Raw genomic sequence first — 18,481 nt, forward strand, 5'->3', positions numbered from 1 at the left:
TTGATTCCATAATATCTTCAATAAGGACGGCAAGATATATTTAAATTTTTTGATAAAAAATAATCGTTCATAGAATTAGTGAATTTTCACACTAATATTACGAATATTATTTTCTATACAATATATCATAAAACGTGTGGATGAATCCATATAAAGTTATTTTATTTTAACTTAACTAATTTTGATCCTTGAATATGTAATTATATCTAATGTTCAAAGAAAGAATACTTACCGTTTATATATAAAAAAAGATTTAGTGCAATGCGAGTTTACAAAATAATTAAAGATTCAGTGTAAATTCCCATATTTTATTGGTGTGAATTTAAATGATTCTAATATCACTTTTTTTACTTGGTGGATAAAGCTTCCTAAAGAGATTATTGGTGCCTAATGACTAATTGAACAACTATAATTAGATAAAATTGCTCACAAATTTGAACTATGTGTGATAAGTAAAGTTCTACCGACAATCCATACTACATGCTAGTATTAGCATTCTGTCCAATAACGTTAGGAGTTTCTTTTGGTTTTTTTTTTTTATAATCAAATTTGATTGAAATCCTTGACACAATTTTGTATCCCTACGACCTTTCCCTATAGTGGCTACAGACTTTGATAAGTGCGTTTTCATTTGTTGGCATTGGCAAGCTCAGAATGCTACTATTCATGCACATTGCTTCAACTACATTACAAGTGCCAGCTGGCACGCCATTAAAAAAAAACTCCCACTGAGAAATGCCTTCTGGAAGGGTCAACCTGTCCGTGTCACGCCGTTACAGTTTGACAGTCCGTGAAACGGAGAGTGGCATCATCGTAATAATAGTAAAAAACGGAGGGCACTTGCGTAGTGCTTGAGGTGGGGTTCACATGCGGCCAAGCTCCACACTGCAGAAAACAGCACCGAACCGAAGCTGTGAGCGATAAGAGCAAGAGAGAGAGAGACACAAAGAGTGATTCAGAGGGACGAAGAGCTCCTTCGCGCAAAGCAATGCCTGTCATCACCTGAATTCCATGCTCCTTTTCCGTTTCTCCGCATTGCTCTCGTCTCTTTCACTACTCACGACCCTTCCATAACTAAAATAAATAAATATAAAGCCCCGTCGCTGCATTTTTTTGTCTAGCGTTTGATGCCATTGTTTTTCCTTTGCTTGTTTTGGTAATAATGTTTAATCATGCATTCCAACCCGCTTCCGAACTCAGTTTCTTTTTTCCTTTTTTCTTTTAAATAAATAAATAAATAGAGAGAGTAAACCGGATTTGGCTGTGTTTTAATTATAGAATTCATGCCGGGATGTAGTGATTTTAGATTTCTTCAGTCTCAAGATTTTTTGGTTTATTTGTTTTCGTGACGGATTTAATTGCATTTGCTATTTTTTGTAGTGTCTTTGTCTGAATAACCAAGATCTTCAAGGGCAATGCTATCTCTGAGAAACGTTTTTCTGAGGAGCGCTTGATCCGGCGTGAAATATTCTTTGTTGATAATTTTCGTCTTGGACTGTGCGAGTGGAGCAGCCTGTGTTACTATTAAAGGCATATTCTCTTGCAAGGTATAAATGATGTTTATGCATGTGTTTTCAGGTTACATTATTTATTTTTATTTTTATAATCATCATAATTTATTCCAATTTTTATGACATTCTTTTTTCTAATATTCACCATTATAATTTTTATGACATTAATTTTTTTTCTTACAATCACCGTTATAATTTATTCCATTCTTTTGTGATGAAATTAAGGATTATAATGCAATTTTTGGCAACTGATGTTCTGAGCTGATGTAGCTGGATTTCAGGTTGATTTGCAGAGAGCATGGCGTCTTGGGATCAAATGGGGGAACTTGCAAATGTGGCACAGTTGACTGGTGTAGATGCTGTGCGGCTGATTGGGATGATTGTGAGAGCTGCAAGCACTGCACGGATGCATAAGAAAAACTGCAGGCAGTTTGCACAGCATCTGAAGTTGATTGGGAACTTGCTGGAGCAGCTCAAGATCTCGGAGCTGAAGAAGTACCCGGAAACTAGGGAGCCTCTGGAGCAGCTGGAAGATGCTCTCAGAAGATCTTATATATTGGTCAATAGCTGTCAGGACAGGAGCTACCTTTATTTGCTCGCTATGGGCTGGAACATTGTTTATCAGTTCAGGAAGGCTCAAAACGAAATCGATAGATACCTGCGTCTGGTTCCTCTCATTACTCTTGTGGACAATTCTCGAGTCAGGGTACCTGTTATACTTTGCCTTGCTCAATTATATGCTATCTATTGTTGTGAATGGTATTTTTATTGTTGTTCACCCCAAAAAAAGAAAGATAGAGGAAAAAGTTTGTGGTATTTTACTCACTGGGAACATTCTTTCAACTTCTTGGGTGTTACTGATCAACCATGCCGGAGTTGTGTTCCCCTTCAAATCTATGCCTATATTGTTTACCTAGCTATCTTAGCTTATAATATTCTGGATTTCTATGTTGCATGTTCTTGTCAGCTTCAACATTGAGCAGTGTTTAAGTTTTGAGGCTATCAAGGATTAAAATGGGGTTGCTCACTTCTTCAGTGTTGTCCTAAACATGTTATCTAGCATATGGTCCACATCTTGCTAGATACCCCAGATAATTTGTTATTGGTTGTTTCAGTTACCACACTGAAATATTGTAGTGTTGGGCACAGAAAGTTTAAAATATTGGCTTTTGAAAATTTGGGTCCGGCCCTTGTTATTTGCATTTACTGAATATGTACAGCGTACTGCCAGCTAGCCATATTATGTGGTTTAGTTTGATACTATAAACAACTTGTATGCTTAAATGTATGGAAAATTAGTTTGAAAATTAAATAACATTTAACTGAATACTCTTTTTGAAAGTCGTATTAAGATTCATACTTTAAGAAAAGGACCGTGTTTCTTCAGTACATGTACACACACAACTATGTCCCCTGATGTTTTGTGTTGCACTATTTGCTATCAGGACAAAAAGCATTTATTGTAAATTATGACTCAACTCATTTGTCAGGATTACTGCATTATTTTGGTCCTGTAATTAGAGTTAGGTATTAGTTTTACTTTTACATTAGTTTTCAATCAACAGCACAATAAAAAAGGCAGTAGCCCAAGTTGTAAGCTATCGGCCAACTAATCAAATCCATGTTCCTCTTCTTATGTATGTGTGGCTGTTGCACAAGTTGCTGCATTTTGTTTTTGGATTTTTCATATTCCCAATATTTATGAGGATTTTGACCTGCTTTGTCATTTTAACGGTAGCATCTGCGTCTGTAAATTTGGTTTGAATATATGGTTAGCAAACTATTACTTATCTCATTCTCTGGAATATTCAGGAGAGACTTGAAGTTATCGAAATGGATCAACGTGAATACACATTGGATGATGAGGACCAAAAGGCACAAACAGTTATTTTTAAACCTGAGCCTGACAAGGATGACACTGCTGTGTTGAAGAAAACACTATCATGTTCTTACCCCAACTGTTCTTTCACTGAAGCACTTAAAAAAGAAAATGAAAAGCTTAAACTAGAACTACAACGGTCACAAGCAAATTTGGATATGAATCAGTGTGAAGTCATTCAACGTTTACTAGATGTCACAGAAGTTGCAGCTTATTCTGTTCCAGCCAAGTGTTCACCGGAGAAAAGTCACAAGAAAGAGGAATACAATTACTCTGATGTCAACAGTGACCAGGACCATTCATCTGATGAAAAATACCATGCAAAAATTGACAAGCATTCACCATCAAGGTGATGTATTTCTCTCTTCCTCAACTTCAATGTGTTTTAGGTTCACTCACGATAACTAGTTGACCAAAATCAGAATATTTATGTGAATTTTGAACCATACCCTTCTGTTATCTTGGAAGACAAAATTTTACCTTTTAACTTCTCTAAAAAGTTCCTGCTTCTTCCATCCCTTTATTTCAGTTACATGCAGTCAATAATAGTTATTTTTAATAAACTTATCTGTCTTTACCTTTTTTATTACTAACTTATATTGATGTCAAACAGATATTCAGTTGCGCAAAAGGATCTGGCATCAACTGGAGGTTCATATCAGCAGGAAGATTGGCACACTGATTTACTCGCTTGTTGTTCTGAACCTTCTCTTTGTATGTCCCTTGCTTGATTTTCTTTAGGTTTTGTTTACCATTTTTCCATCCAAGGTTTATTACCTGTATATTGTGGTTAACTGTATTTGTACTTGTAGCCTTATCAATGATATAATGCCTTTTTTGTTCATTTCCATTATGTCAGCGCTACTAGTTTGGTAGTTTGTAACCCTTTATCATGTGGAATGCTACAAAATTCGTGCTCTTTTGTGCCATCAATTTGAGGCTTATTTTTCATCTTTTTAAGCTATTGTATGCTTAGCATGTGTCTGTTGAGGTAAAATGATTTGTTGATCCCCCCTTCCTTTTTGGGCATTTGGGATCTAATCAGTTGAAATATTAGTTTAATGTAAGTTTGACTTTATTTCACCAAATTTTAATCCCTCATGTTGCACTTACGGGAATGTGGTTTGCATGATATTTTTTCAACACCTAATTGGATGAAAAAGATGACTGCATGAAAATTAGAAAACAGGATAGATGACTTGAAGAAGTCTCGATAAGGAGAGAGTAGATTAGATGGAGATGGTGGGTACCCTATCTCTAGAGGAAAAGGGAGATCAAGAAAACAATAAGCGAAACCATTAAGAAAGATTTAGAGGTCAATGATTTTTCTGTAAATACTATTCATAATAAAATAATATGGTGCTATTTGATCTATGTAATTGACCCTACTTAGTGGGAAAAGGCTTGGATATGGCTTGTGTGATGCACTTGGAATAAGATGAATACATGTCGAATCAGGGAATTGGAATATTTATGTTGCTGGACACCTTTTTTCTTCTGTGAATCTCAATCAGACTAGATGCTGTTAGTGGTAATTGTGGAATCTGCCTTTCTCTGTTTTTAACTTGCATGTTGAATCACACATGAATAATTGTCAAGGGGTTGCCTCATTGAGCTTTGAAAACCCCTTATGTTTTGATGAAATAGAAACTATACTGGTCAGTCCTTTGAATGGCAGAAAAAAACAAGGAGATAGTATAAACACAGCAAAATTATTTCAAGAGAGCCTCCAATACCTCTATACTTCCCCTTCTTAATAACAAGTGTAAAATTTGCTCTGCAGGTATGAAGACATTCTTCTATCCTTGTGGAACATTTTCAAAGATTGCTTCTGTTGCAAGAAACAGGCCCATATGTAAGTTAGCTGTAATGCACTGTGTTAGTTTTAAAGTGATGAATGTACTTCTGGTTGTTGTTTCATTTTAAATGTTTCCTGCCAAAAAATCTTGAATTTAAGATCAAGTTGACCATGACTTTTTTGGGTTCACCTTATTCAAATCTCTTCCTTGTTTACCATGACATTTTTGGAAAGCTAGAGTGATGAAATCTGGAATCTTTACTTCATCAACTTAGCTGAAGATTAGATTAGGGTTTCCTACAGCCACCACTCTCCGTTACAGAACGAGATCACTCATTGATGCTTCCACAGAACCCTAATATCTTGTTCAGACTAAAATAAACTTTTTTATGTTGTGAAAACTGAAGATGATATCATGATAAGGACTCAAACCACCCATGCCCACAGAGACCCACTATTTGGAAAGTATATTCTAGGAAAATAGGACTTAATTTTAATAAATGTAATGTTAGAACTTGGTTTTTGAGAGAAAACCTGAGTTTCTGAACTTTAGGACAGCCAAGAAATTGCTGTAATTTCTGTGATCTGGTGTCATTTAATCCTATTTTCTTCTATTACAACTGGCATTCTATCTGAAGCAGAGTGTTATATCTTGAATATTTTTACCCACAGTATTTATCCACAACTTACAAGTTAATGCTAAGGGTTCTCTTTGTTGCAAAAAAAAAATCGTTACTTATAATGTTTACCTTCAATCTGGTTGGTTTGAAACACTTTAAGCATTATTGAGGTTCTGTTACTATGTTTTCAGTTTTGTGTTTTTTCAGCATCTGGAGAAGCATGTAATGACTTGATGGCATATTCGTTAATTTTGTCTTGTTGTTGCTATACTTGCTGCGTAAGGAGGAAGCTTCGGAAGATGTTGAACATCACAGTAATGCCTCATCCATTCTTTGCATAAATATGACCTCTCATCTCCTCTTTTTTGGTACCTAGTGTTTGTGGATTTTTATATATCAATTAGCTTTTAAGAAGCAGATTGCATGTGAAGCTTTCTTTGGAATCATTACTCATTGTAAATGCATTCATTTTATTCCATGGGATATATTCCATAATCCCCACTTATTTTTGTTAGTGTGCGCATATCATTCAGTGTATTATTAATCCTTTTTTCTATGCAATTTATACCGTTATTATTTCAAAGTAGGTCCTGCTCAATTTTCAAGGTGAGTTAAAAATATTGATAACGTATTTGTTAAAATTTAAGCATACATCGGAATTTAGTATTAAGCATACATTTGCTGGTCTCTTTAAATGTTTTTTTACCCACAGCTACTTTCTATGCTAGGGGGGCTTTATTGATGATTTCCTCTCTCATTTGATGTGTTGCTGCTGTGCCCTTGTGCAAGAATGGAGAGAAGTGGAGATCCGTGGGCTTACTGGTATGCCCTCCTAATTCTTCAGCTTACTTGAATGGAATATTGGGAACTTTATCTTGTTCAACCTGCTAATTCACCTTCAGCTTATTATAAATTGTTATTTATATTTCCGTGAAGCGTTTTCTTTTTAGCTCCAAATTATTCTCGGTGATCAGTGCTCAAGTTGCATGCGAAATGTTTGATGCCAAACCATTTTGCAGGTTCTGAGAAGACCAAAACAAGCCCTCCACCCTCTCAGTACATGGAATCTTAACTAACAAATGAGATTATCATTTGGTTGTTCGGGATTCAAGGTTCCTTGAAGACCTTATTAAAATAGAGGCTATTTGGCTATATTAGAATTCTCACAGGAAGGCAGGAATTATGTATTTTTATTCTCACCGCACCTGGCCTCGTTTTAACTATGTATAGTAATTTTATTTTGTTGTACTCGAAAAAAATTGCTATTAGATATAGTTGATGGTGTATCATAAACCTTTTTTTTTTTGTTTCCCTGGTTTAATATAGTCTGAATTAATTTCTTGTCATGTTTTGTCTTGTCATGTATAAAATTAAAATCTTTCATTTTTCACAACTCATTCGATTAGTTAACCCTAGTTTTTTTTGGCGATCTCGGTTTTTTTTATACATTGACAAAGAATAAAGCTAAAGGAGAGGCAGTTAATCTCACAACCCTTTGTGCTCATAATGTCACCCTAAAAAGAGAATTTAAGGGTGTAAGCAGGAATGAGTGGACCTGACCTTGATGTTTCATGGTTTAGAGACATGCCACATTTAGTTTCTTAGGGAGCGCCACCCTCTCCATGGGAGGTTCCTTTACCTTCATGTTCATGGGAGGTTTTTCTTCCATTTCTGGTGTGTATTTTTCTCTCTTTAGTGAGAGTTTTTTGTTCTTTCACTTTTTTTACCACTACCATCTCTCTTCCCTCTTCTTAAAACTACTAACTTTTTTTTCTTCTCAATTTTATCCTCACTAATTTATTTGAAATTTCTTTTTTATCCTTTTATTCTATTTAAAAACCCTTTTACTTATTTTAACATTCTTACAAACACTAGACCAGATTTTTTTTATAGACATTTATTTTCTTAGTTATTATGAAACTTGAAATTTTACTTTTTTTATTATTTTATTTAATGTCAAACTATTTATTTTAATGAATTAATACATTGTTTATTTTTTATTTAAATATTTGTTCACTAAACAAAAGTTGATATAAAATCAATATTATAAAGAAAAAAAATAGTTTTTATCTTTTTTTAAAAAAATAATATTATTGATAAAAAATTGATTTTAAATAATATAAGTTTATTTAATTTAGTTTTACTTTTTAATAAAATGATTTAAAACAAAATTAATTTATTAAAATTTTGATTTTAAACCATATGAACAAAATCATCATATGTTTACTATTCTTTTTCCTTATATAATACAAAATTATTGTCCTACTTTTTAAGAAGATAAATTATTAAGAATAAATTCAAATATTAAAAATATTAAATATATTATTTTATATTATTTAACATTTATCAACAATCTCATAAAAATTCTTGTAGAATTAAGAATAAATTTTTCATTCTATACATGTGAAATCATGAATTAGTAGCTGCATTTGATCTCCATTAATCACACAAAATACTTTCTTTTCTTATTTATTATCTTTTATATTATACTTTATTGTACATATTATTAATGAAAAGGGATTTTTTTTCCCATCTATTTGTCCATATTTTATCATTTTCTCAAATGATTTAAACATTTAGCTTTATTTTTAACCTTTTTTATTCCAGTTAAATTTTAATTTCAAATTTAATTTAATTTAATTTTCAGAGTATTTCCACTCTCACTTGCCACGTCAACAATTTCTTTCTTAATCGTATATTTGATTTTTTTTAATCACATACTTTTTAATCTATTATTTTCAATGAAAGAGCAAAATCTAGTACATGGATATAGATAAAAATGAGGGTAATTTGAATAAGATGATTGAGAAATATTTTTTTGGATTGAATATTGAATTAAATTTAAAATTAAGAAGTATATTTGAAAGGAATTAAAAAAAATAAAAAATACTTAATATATAGGAATTATTGAATAAGATGTAAGATATATGACTTAATGAAATTGAAAATAAATCTTGATTAAAATGTCCTCGTTCAATAATCTAAAATAATTATAACTCTTAAAAATGTTTCATGTTCATGAATAATTCTTAAAAATACTCTAATACAATAATGACATAGATCGTATATTTATTTGTCTTGATCCTTAATTAATCTTTTAGCAGTAGTTAATAATTATATATTTCATTTGTTCTTGGATTTCTCATTTTAATAGAATTAAATACTAAAATAATAGCATATTTTTTAGTAAAATAATAATTTCTTCAAATCCATGTCCATATATATCAATAAAAAAAATAAAAATCATACCAAATCTTGTTTTTGATTGCAAAATCATATCAAATCTGAATCCAGCAATGGAAAAGAAATCTAATCTAATGTGACGCGGGAGAGACTAGGGGACGTAATATAATGATCTAATGGATAAACAAAACGATATATTTATTTTTATTTTTTTAAAAAAAAGAAGTCCCTTTAGTCCTATAAATAAAGCCCAAGCGATATATTTGGTCTTTCATCCCCAATCAGAGAGAAAAGTTAGGGTTCACAACTTTTCCTTTTCCTTTTGCTTGCGAATCTGAATCAAATAATCAATCATCCATTCATTATTCATCATGTCGTCGGCGAAGAAAATCACGCTGAAGAGTTCGGACGGCGAGGCTTTCGAGGTGGAGGAGGCGGTGGCGCTGGAGTCGCAGACGATAAAGCACATGATCGAGGACGACTGCGCCGACAGCGGCATCCCTCTGCCGAACGTGACGAGCAAGATCCTGGCGAAGGTTATCGAGTACTGCAAGAAGCACGTCGAGGCCGCGAATCCCGAAGACAAACCCTCCGAGGACGATCTCAAGGCCTGGGACGCTGAATTCGTCAAGGTCGACCAGGCCACGCTCTTCGATCTCATCCTGGTCAGTTCCTTTTCGATTGACCACTTTAATAATAATTTCGAATTTAATAATCATTAATTCCTAAATTGATCATGGTTTACGCGTTTAGAATCTGTTTTAGTTCGTGTTTTTCCTGCGTTTGCTGTGTGTTACTTGCTTTGGTCGGTGATGGAGTTAGCTAGTTCTTCGAATTGCGTGCCGTTGCAATTTGGCAATTTTGCTAATTGTTGTTTTTATTATGTTACCTGATGGCTAACCCTTGCTGAGAGGTTTTATAATTGTTTTGGTTGATTATGAGTTTGATGCAGGATTGCTCTTTTGTTCTGTTTTTATGGGCTCATACAAGGAAGGGACGGTTTGTTTATATGTACCTGATGTGTGTTTTTGCATTAAATTGATGGTATTTATAATTTGCTTTTGCTTTGTCAACGGCTGTTATTTTGTAGGTTCAACATTTGCATGATATACAATTTGTTCAATATTATTGGGCTCCCTCTACCTTTTTATCATTTTGTATATATAGACATTAATTGAATAATATAAACTATAAATTTTTTAATAGCTGTCATCCTATTGTCTACTCCATGGCATAGCATACTGGGCCTACTGCATCATGCTCTGCTATCATGAATTTCAAACTCTGGAATTGGTTGTCGTAAGATATTATTAGGGGTACCAGAATTGTGCATTGGGTGTAGTTAAAATGCAACTGAAACATTTTTTAGAAGAAATTAATAATTGGAGTGTAAATTTGTAGATTCACAAAGATATTCCATATTATAGTCTAGTTTTATTAGATTTTGGTCATTTCAATTTGTTGTTCATAGGATGATGTAGTTTGTTGTGAATGACTGCACGTGTATTCAACTATCTCTTTTTTGTCGTCAATGGCCTGAGGTCTCTTGCTACTAGGTTTCCTCATTTTCCATGTTTGTATTGTTTGTGCATTGCAATGCCACATAAACTCTGTTTATTTAGTAGGTTAAGTCTGTACTAATACATATTAATGTGACAATTTTCTTTTTAGGCTGCTAACTACTTGAACATCAAGAGCCTGCTGGACCTTACATGTCAAACTGTAGCCGACATGATCAAGGGGAAGACTCCAGAGGAAATTCGCAAGACCTTTAACATTAAGAATGACTTCACCCCTGAGGAGGAAGAGGAAGTTCGTCGGGAAAACCAATGGGCATTTGAATGATTTTGTTAATCTCAAAAAATCTGAATCAAAGATCTGCCATGTGGATTTATGCTATGCTTGTTTGTTTATCAAAGATCTCTCTTGTAGATTTGCCTATGCTATATACTTGTTTGTTTTATATTCAAGACTATTTCCGTTGACTGTGTTCACTACAACTAGTCATAAGAATTATCTTCCTTCATGAACTTAAGAGCACTTTGAATTGTAAGTAATAGTTATGATGAGGGATGCGTTGATTCTGACACGAGGGTTATTGAGTTCAATAACAGCCAACCCTTGGCTCCATATTTTTCATCCCGTGAACTACGTGATAATGTGTATATGCACCTTTGTAAAGGGGAGGTGCAGAAACAAGATTCGGAGACCATTTGATCATGTTTGCCAAGGTGGTAGGTAGCTCCATGTTTCATGGTCGATTCATATTACTTTTCATCACGTCTCACTAATCTACATTAATGTGTTACTTTCAGACTTTGTCATTCATGTCTAAGAAGTAAGAGAACATTCCAAGTATCTTATAATATTCCAGTATATTTATGCTCTATTCCCAAGTGAACTTTTTGGCACTACTTCCACTTTGATAGTTCTTCTTGCAGATGTCTATTAAAAATTAGAGCACATGAATTACCCTAGACCTGACCAACAAATTATATTTAGATTTCCATACTAAATAATGATTTATTTCTTGATTGAAAATTATGACAATTTATTTATTTTGTTCGAATTTGTATCCTTTTTCAGTCGATACACACTTTCGTTGCAGGATATCTTCATCCGTGAAAGCAATGGATTTTTATCTTCATCCCGTTTTAGTCGATACACTTTTGTTCAAATTCCATAAATATATTTTTTTTCAAATGGGAGTCCCCCTAAGAGCATTTGCAACGCTATTGCTTACACAGGAAGTTGTTTCGAAGTTAAGCAATGTTGTTTATCATTGGAGTAGATGATATGGTGTTGCTTAACCAATTTATCATTTTCCGAACTCATTAAAGCAACTCATTTGGAAATCTTAAGTCTGAAATGGGGTGTACGATCTACCAAAAAAAGCTCTTAAACAACTTAATAAGCAAACTATACATTATAGAACAACTTAATAAGCAAATACATTATAGATGCTCTGAGTTAACAAGGAACGCCAATGAAAGTCGGAAAAAATATCTCGTCCACGAGGTTGCCTTTAGGTTATCCGCTTTAGAGTGGAGATTAGATACTCGTCCTATAAATAACGGTGACCGATCATAATATCCTCATTGCGTTTTTAAACATATGATAATTTGATTGATTGATTTATTTCCTTTTTACACACAAGAAGATAGCTTTAATCTAGAAAAACTTATTTTCATATGAAATTTTCATACACACAAGAAGATAACTTTAATCTAGAAAAACATATTTTCATATGAAATTTTTTCATCTTGCTTTTTGAGATGAGATAAAAAAAAATTATATTCCTTAGTATTTTTAAAATGCCTCGTTAGTTATTAGTAAATAAGTCCGAGTGTTAACTGCGTAAAATGAATTTAATTGTTATTAAACAAACCAACATGAAGACGAGGTTTTGTATGTTGTGATGTCAGCTTGTCATAATCTTTCAAAATTTTATATTTCTACTTTCTAGCATCCTTTGAGTAATCCATTTCAATAATAAGAAGATTAATCATCTCGACAACCAATCCTTCTGTTGCAGGGAAGTAGAAAAGTCCGTGGTGGGAGAGAAAGTGAGTCTTGCACAAGCAATGCTAAACTTAAACAAGATCATGAGCTTAATCATAAATCCAAAACCTCAACACAAAATTGGGATTTCTGCAAGTATCCGTATGCATGCCCGAAGAGACACTTGGATCTATATAAAACTGGGATCCTACACGATTGTTGAGTGCGTGGATGTCTCTACCAACAAAAATCTTGATAGCTTAAAAAAGAATGTGAATTGAATTCCTACACTACTTGTTCAAGGGTCTGCATTATTTGTCATCTTCACTTTTGCTGATATTCTAGCTAGTACTGTTTCTGGCCTAAATCAGAACTTAGCAACCTGAATCTATGAGCTAGTTCATCCATCATCAAGTCTACCGCAGTACCGCTTCAATTCCCTCTTGCCCTTTGTCTGTAACTTTGAAATTGTGAACAATATTTTTCAAGTCCACAAGACTGCTTCTAGCTATTATCCCCAGCCTTCTTTCCTTAATCAGTTTTTGCACTCCAGAAACATTCTGCCATTGAGCGGACACGGCATAAATGATCAGTAAAAACTGGTAACAGGCGCGGTTCTTAGGATCCATTTCAATTAGAATCTTAGCAATCCGTTCCCCCAAGTATGCATCCCTCTTGAAATGACACAAACCAAGCAAACTTGCCCATGCCAATGACTCACGTGACATATCGCCATCAAACTCTGCTATGCTCCTCAGAAACTCTTCTGCCTCGCCAACAAGCCCCAAATTTGCAAGAAGGTTTGCCATGCACCAAAAATGAGCATAATTGGGCTTCACACCAAACGCATCAGTCATCTGTTTGAAGAAAGACCTCCCCTCAGCCAACATCTCCGCCCGAGCACACGCACAGAGAACACCAATGAAGGTACTTCATCAGGGAGCAACCTTGGAGTCTCGTCACTCTCAACTCCATATTTCATCTTCCCCATCCCAATCATTACATCAAACAGGCCGAGTCCATCTTCAGGACTCCCACGAATGCAGTGCCCCAAGATCATCGCATTCCAAGAGACCAAATTCCTTTCTCCCATCCTCTCAAACACTCTCCGCGCATCCTCCACCTTTCTGCACTTACAGTACATATCAATCAACACCGTATCAAGAATCAAACTTGACCTCACCAACATCCTAACGATGCTCCCATAAACCGACTTCCCTTCCTTTCAGTCTACCCGACCGACCACAAGCTGTAGCCACACAGACCATAGTCCTAGCATCTCCCCTCAATCCCAACCGGCCCATTTCACGAAACAACTTCATCGCATAACCAGGATTCCTACCCTTCAAATACCCACTTATCATGACATTCCAAGTAACCAAATTCCTATCAGGCATTTCATTAAGCAGTCGGTGTGCAGCATTCAACTCACCAACCATCATAATCCCATCAATGATCGAGTTCCGCGAAACCAAATCCCTACTCAACATTCCATCAAACAACACCCTAGCAAGCTGAACATCCCCGCAACAAGCATACATGTGAATCAAAGAGTTCTGCACCGGCAAAACAGAGTCAACCCCATTCTTCGTGGCCTGAGCATGACACTCCTTCCCGGAATCAATGCAACCCATTTTGGCACATGAAGCAACGAGTGGCACGAAGGTGTAGCTGTTGGGGAAAAACCCACACATCAAAGAGCGGAAGTAGAACACAATCGCTTCGCGGGGAGCGTGGCTGTTACAATACGACTTGATCACAGTGTTAACGCAGAACGTGCCGAGGGAATTGATGGTTCGAAAGATCAAAAGGGTGTAAGCGAAGTTGCATAAGTGTGAGGCGCGGCTCAAAACGGTGCGTGCCAAGAAGGGGTTGCGGAAGAGGCTGGAAGTGACGAGGAGGGCTTGCATTTGAAGGAGGTGGCGAGCGTTTCGGCATGAGTTTTGAAGAAGCGCATCGAAGTGTGAGAAGAGTGAGAGTCTTCGTTGGTGAAGTATTGTTGTTGGTGATGGTGATGGCGATGGGGCGCGTGCGAAAAGTGTTTCGGAATGGGAACCGTTGGCCCGTGGAGACTCTTCTGGCCATTCATTTGGAGCTTGGTTCTCACGGTTTTCTGATGCGGAGAGCTTAATCGCCATTGACGAACATTTCTCATTGTTTTCTTGTTTAATAAGGTGTAAAAACGGTTAACTAATGCGAATTACTGTTGGTATAACTTTTTAATTTTTTCTTACAGAACTTTAAAATAATTAATATAAAAAGTAATAAAAAATTGTATATAACAGTTTATGATTAAATAATACTAATATAAAAGAAACCTTTTTTTAAGTATATTTTCATTTTAAAGCTTGTTAGAATAAACTTAGTCTCTCATGGAGTATTTTAAAATTTCAAGGAGTTTAAAATTCAAGGAAATTAAAATTCTTAGATTTTTTAAAATTCTTTATTTGGATAAATCAATTTAAATTTCTTGAATTTCAAATTTCTTGATAAATCAATTTAATTTTTTTATATTTTTGAATTCTTATATCATCTCCGCAACTCCATTAACAACAGCAGTTACCGTTCCACTAGCAGCATCCACGAGATTGATTTGATTCCCTTCAACGCCGTCTATGACCTCCGCTGCATCACTGAGCGCAAGCTCTTCTCCGGTTACCTCTGCGAGTGCATCTAGGTCTACGATAGCGTGCGAAAATCCTTTGTGGACACGAGCTTTCGCAAGCTCCACATCGAAAAGCTCAACATCGGAGACATTCAGCGCCTCGAGTAGGAGCAGCTCGAGAACAAAATCAGACGCGGGATAAAAGTCGCCAAGGTCTGGGTTAGAACTCTCTTTGCGAGCGAGAAGAAGCTCTGTGAGCAAATCTTCGACGGCGTCGTAACTTCCATCAACGACACTTGCTTCATGGAGACGGTGAAAGGTCCTCTAATTCAGCTCCTCAACTTTGTCGAGGCGATAAGCATAATCTGTAGGTCGCCAGAGAAGTTGTTCAAGATTCTGGTTTTGCATGACACCTTGACGAATTTGATGCTGGATATTGACGTCGTGTTTGATTCAAAGTCATCAGAGTTGATTAGGGTCGCAAGGGAGAGCGTGTGGGTGGAGAGGGACGAGTGAAAGCAAGTGAGGTGTAGGTGGAGAGTGATGAAGGAGACCAATCTATAGAGAGGAGTTGCTAAGAAATTTAAATTCTCTCATTTTTCTAAGAATTTCAATTCTTTCTTTCTCTATTGAATAAAATTCCTTATTAAAATGACTGAATTTAATTTATCTTTAAATGATTTATCCAAACATGTAATTTTACTTTAAAATATTTTAATTACATAATTAAAATAAATTACTCAGTTAAAAGTTATCATCCAAACACACTCTTAATTTCTACATAATATCAATATAAATTTTTTTTACTCGATCAATCAGGATACTTTTGAGGTAATTATTATAAAATAATAAACTTATCATGATAAATTATACATTAAGAAAAACATATTTCTCCTTTGACCAAAATAAAGACACTCCAACCAAAAATTCTAGTTAAGATTAATATGTAAATAGATTGAGCCTAAGCTAAAAACACAATAACCAAGCTCAAGCTAAAAATATTGTAGTCAAGCTCAAATTAAAAGTACTCTAACCAAGATCAAGGCAAAAAATACTTTAGTCAAAGCCAAAAAATATTTTGGATGAGATTGAGATGAAAATATTCTAATCGAAGTAGCAGTGAAATATGTTTGGACATGTAGAGTGAAAGATGTTCCAGCCAAAGTTAAAGCAAAAGATGTTTTTACGGGAGTTGGTTGTTTTTATAAAAAAAATTTAGAGGAATGGATATACTTTGAAAATATTACACGTCATGCATAAGTTGTGTTTTAGAACACTAACAAAACTTTGTTAAGTGTTTTAAAACATGACTTTAGAATATCATAATTTTTTTAAAAATAAATATAAAATACTCAAAGTTGTGGTTGAAAATATGATTTAAATTTATTTTAAAATAAAATACTTGAAGTTGCGATTCATAACACATATTTTTTAATTTTTTTTTATAAAAAAATTCATGATGTTCTAAAATCATGTTTTTAAACACTACTTATTCATAACTTGTAATAATTTTAAAATCTATTAATATCTGTAATTTTAAAAAAAAAAAATCCACTCCTACTAAATTTGCCAATATGATAACTTAAAGATATTCTAATTGAGACCAAGTTAGAGTAAAAAATAAAGATAGTCATATAAATTGGAATAATTACAACTTTATATATAATTGAGAGAAAAAATATTTTGGAAATGATCATCAGTTTATTTAATTCTAAAAATAATTTTACAAGTTATTTCTTAACACTATAATTTAAAAAAAAAAAAAAAAAAAAAAAAACACTTCTTGACATTATCGAAGATGTTGCTCCGTGGCAGTGATGCATGGAGTCTCAGATCAGATCTAGAGTGACGAAAAGACGGTCTCTTTTGCAAATATAAAAAGTTATTAAAGGACCATTTTGTAATTAAAAAAATAATTTCAGTGGTCTACTGTATCGTGAAGCCCATGAGAGTTGAGAGCAGCAGTGAGGTTGAAAGGGGATGGTGAGAGTAAGCAAAGAGGCTCTGCAAAAAGCAGCCAAAACCCTATCCGAAATCCTCGTGTGCCCTCTCTCTAAGCAGCCTTTGAGGTCTCCCCTCTCAATTTTATTATCATACATTTTTTCTTTTCACTTTTTACTGCAAAGAATGATTTGGGCGTTTCTTCCCTAACTTGAATCCTCTCTTTTTCGTTTAGGTATTGTGAGGAATCAAATTCCTTAATCAGCGATGCTATTGGCGTTGCCTTCCCCGTCAGTTCCTTCTCCTCCTTCCTTTCAATTTTCCCTGTTCCTTTTGATCATTTCAGAATTTTAAGGTTCCTTGCTTGTTTGCCTACCATGTTGTTTTGTTACTGAATTTCTAATTGTCCCTGCAAGTATAAGCTCATAAATTCCACAATTTATGTTTTTTTCTGTAAATTTCACCCGGGAAGGGTTCTTTTTTTTCTTTTTTCTTTTTTTAATTTCTGAATTGTGAAGAATTATAAAATGTTTGTGTTGAAATTTTTATTACAGGGAAAAATTATCCCTCCCTCCAATAATAATTCTTATGGCTGATATCACTGCTCATTAGCAAACATAAACTATGCAAGACGTGTCTTTTTTCATGTAAATAATAATGTGCATGTAGTTTTTGGTGATGACTTCTGTAGTTATGTTTCTTTTTTGTTTTTTACCTGTTAGATAAAAAATGGGATACCATGCTTGGTTCCAAGAGATGGGAAGATACTTGAGGAAGAAGATGCCTCAAAACCTGATAATGATACCAATTTATCTGCAGTAAATGAAGAGAATCAAGGAAGAAGTGGCCTAAGATGAAGTGTAAGATGTTTCGACTTCAATTTCTATGATCAATTGTCTGTTAGCCTAGGTCGTGGTGGAATGTTGTGTGAGTAAGATGTTACCCTGTTTACACTTTGGTGAAGAAACATTTTCTTTTTCTTTATTTTCCTACAATGGAAAAATTCTGGACAAATAAATCTCTCAATTTTCCCCTTCCCTTTATTGTTTGAATAGAGTTGATTTGTATCTAAGAGAGTTCTCTCTCTAACCACATGATTCTAGGTTTATTATTACTCGTGTGAAATTTAGTAGTGATACACAACTTCGTAAAGAAAGAAAAAAACTATAATGTTTTTGTTCAATAAGAAGTGTTTAAGATACTAACCTCTATTGAAGAGATATAAGGATTTCGTATTTGATATAGAAATGTATAATATCAATTGCTTTGCATAAAGAGGCTTTTCAACCTTGATCTATATATTACTGTTTTTCAAATGACAACGAAGCTAACTCATCTCCATCAAATTTGCAAGTAATTTTCTGCACCTGTGTCCATAAGTGAGACCTTACCCATAGGGGTGGGCAAAAACTAGTCCACTGGTTTGGTTTTATATCCAAATAG

At 34.3% G+C, this 18,481-nt stretch overlaps 3 protein-coding genes and 1 pseudogene across 5 annotated transcripts; 3 read left to right on the forward strand and 1 right to left on the reverse strand.

The window, feature by feature from the left end:
- The first annotated feature begins 577 nt into the window (after nt 1-577).
- On the forward strand, nt 578-7,154 carry LOC100809825 (protein MID1-COMPLEMENTING ACTIVITY 1). 3 transcript variants are annotated; one of them, XM_014763895.3, is made up of 9 exons: nt 578-1,156; nt 1,381-1,547; nt 1,782-2,217; nt 3,324-3,739; nt 4,004-4,104; nt 5,174-5,245; nt 6,016-6,122; nt 6,537-6,630; nt 6,828-7,154. In XM_014763895.3, the coding sequence occupies exons 3-9, from the start codon at nt 1,810-1,812 to the stop codon at nt 6,878-6,880; spliced, it is 1,251 nt and encodes a 416-aa protein (XP_014619381.1). In that variant the 5' UTR covers nt 578-1,156; nt 1,381-1,547; nt 1,782-1,809; the 3' UTR covers nt 6,881-7,154. The 3 variants fall into 3 exon arrangements, 2 of the variants coding, with proteins under 2 accessions (XP_014619381.1, XP_014619380.1); XM_014763894.3 differs by having other exon boundaries at nt 878-1,156; nt 1,793-2,217; XR_001383448.3 differs by lacking the exon at nt 6,828-7,154 and having other exon boundaries at nt 875-1,156; nt 1,793-2,217; nt 6,000-6,122.
- A 2,105-nt stretch (nt 7,155-9,259) lies between these two features.
- Nucleotides 9,260-11,379, forward strand: LOC100527683 (SKP1-like protein). The gene is made up of 2 exons (NM_001249000.2): nt 9,260-9,656; nt 10,663-11,379. The coding sequence occupies exons 1-2, from the start codon at nt 9,363-9,365 to the stop codon at nt 10,834-10,836; spliced, it is 468 nt and encodes a 155-aa protein (NP_001235929.2). The 5' UTR covers nt 9,260-9,362; the 3' UTR covers nt 10,837-11,379.
- A 1,404-nt stretch (nt 11,380-12,783) lies between these two features.
- LOC100811291 (pentatricopeptide repeat-containing protein At3g51320-like) lies at nt 12,784-14,685 on the reverse strand (annotated as a pseudogene).
- A 2,241-nt stretch (nt 14,686-16,926) lies between these two features.
- On the forward strand, nt 16,927-18,056 carry LOC100810884 (UPF0434 protein ERGA_CDS_01260). The gene is made up of 3 exons (XM_003537605.4): nt 16,927-17,166; nt 17,274-17,328; nt 17,761-18,056. The coding sequence occupies exons 1-3, from the start codon at nt 17,078-17,080 to the stop codon at nt 17,893-17,895; spliced, it is 279 nt and encodes a 92-aa protein (XP_003537653.1). The 5' UTR covers nt 16,927-17,077; the 3' UTR covers nt 17,896-18,056.
- Nucleotides 18,057-18,481: the final 425 nt, after the last annotated feature.

This window comes from Glycine max, chromosome 11 (genome assembly GCF_000004515.6).
Source record: "Glycine max cultivar Williams 82 chromosome 11, Glycine_max_v4.0, whole genome shotgun sequence".
NCBI lineage: Eukaryota > Viridiplantae > Streptophyta > Magnoliopsida > Fabales > Fabaceae > Glycine > Glycine max.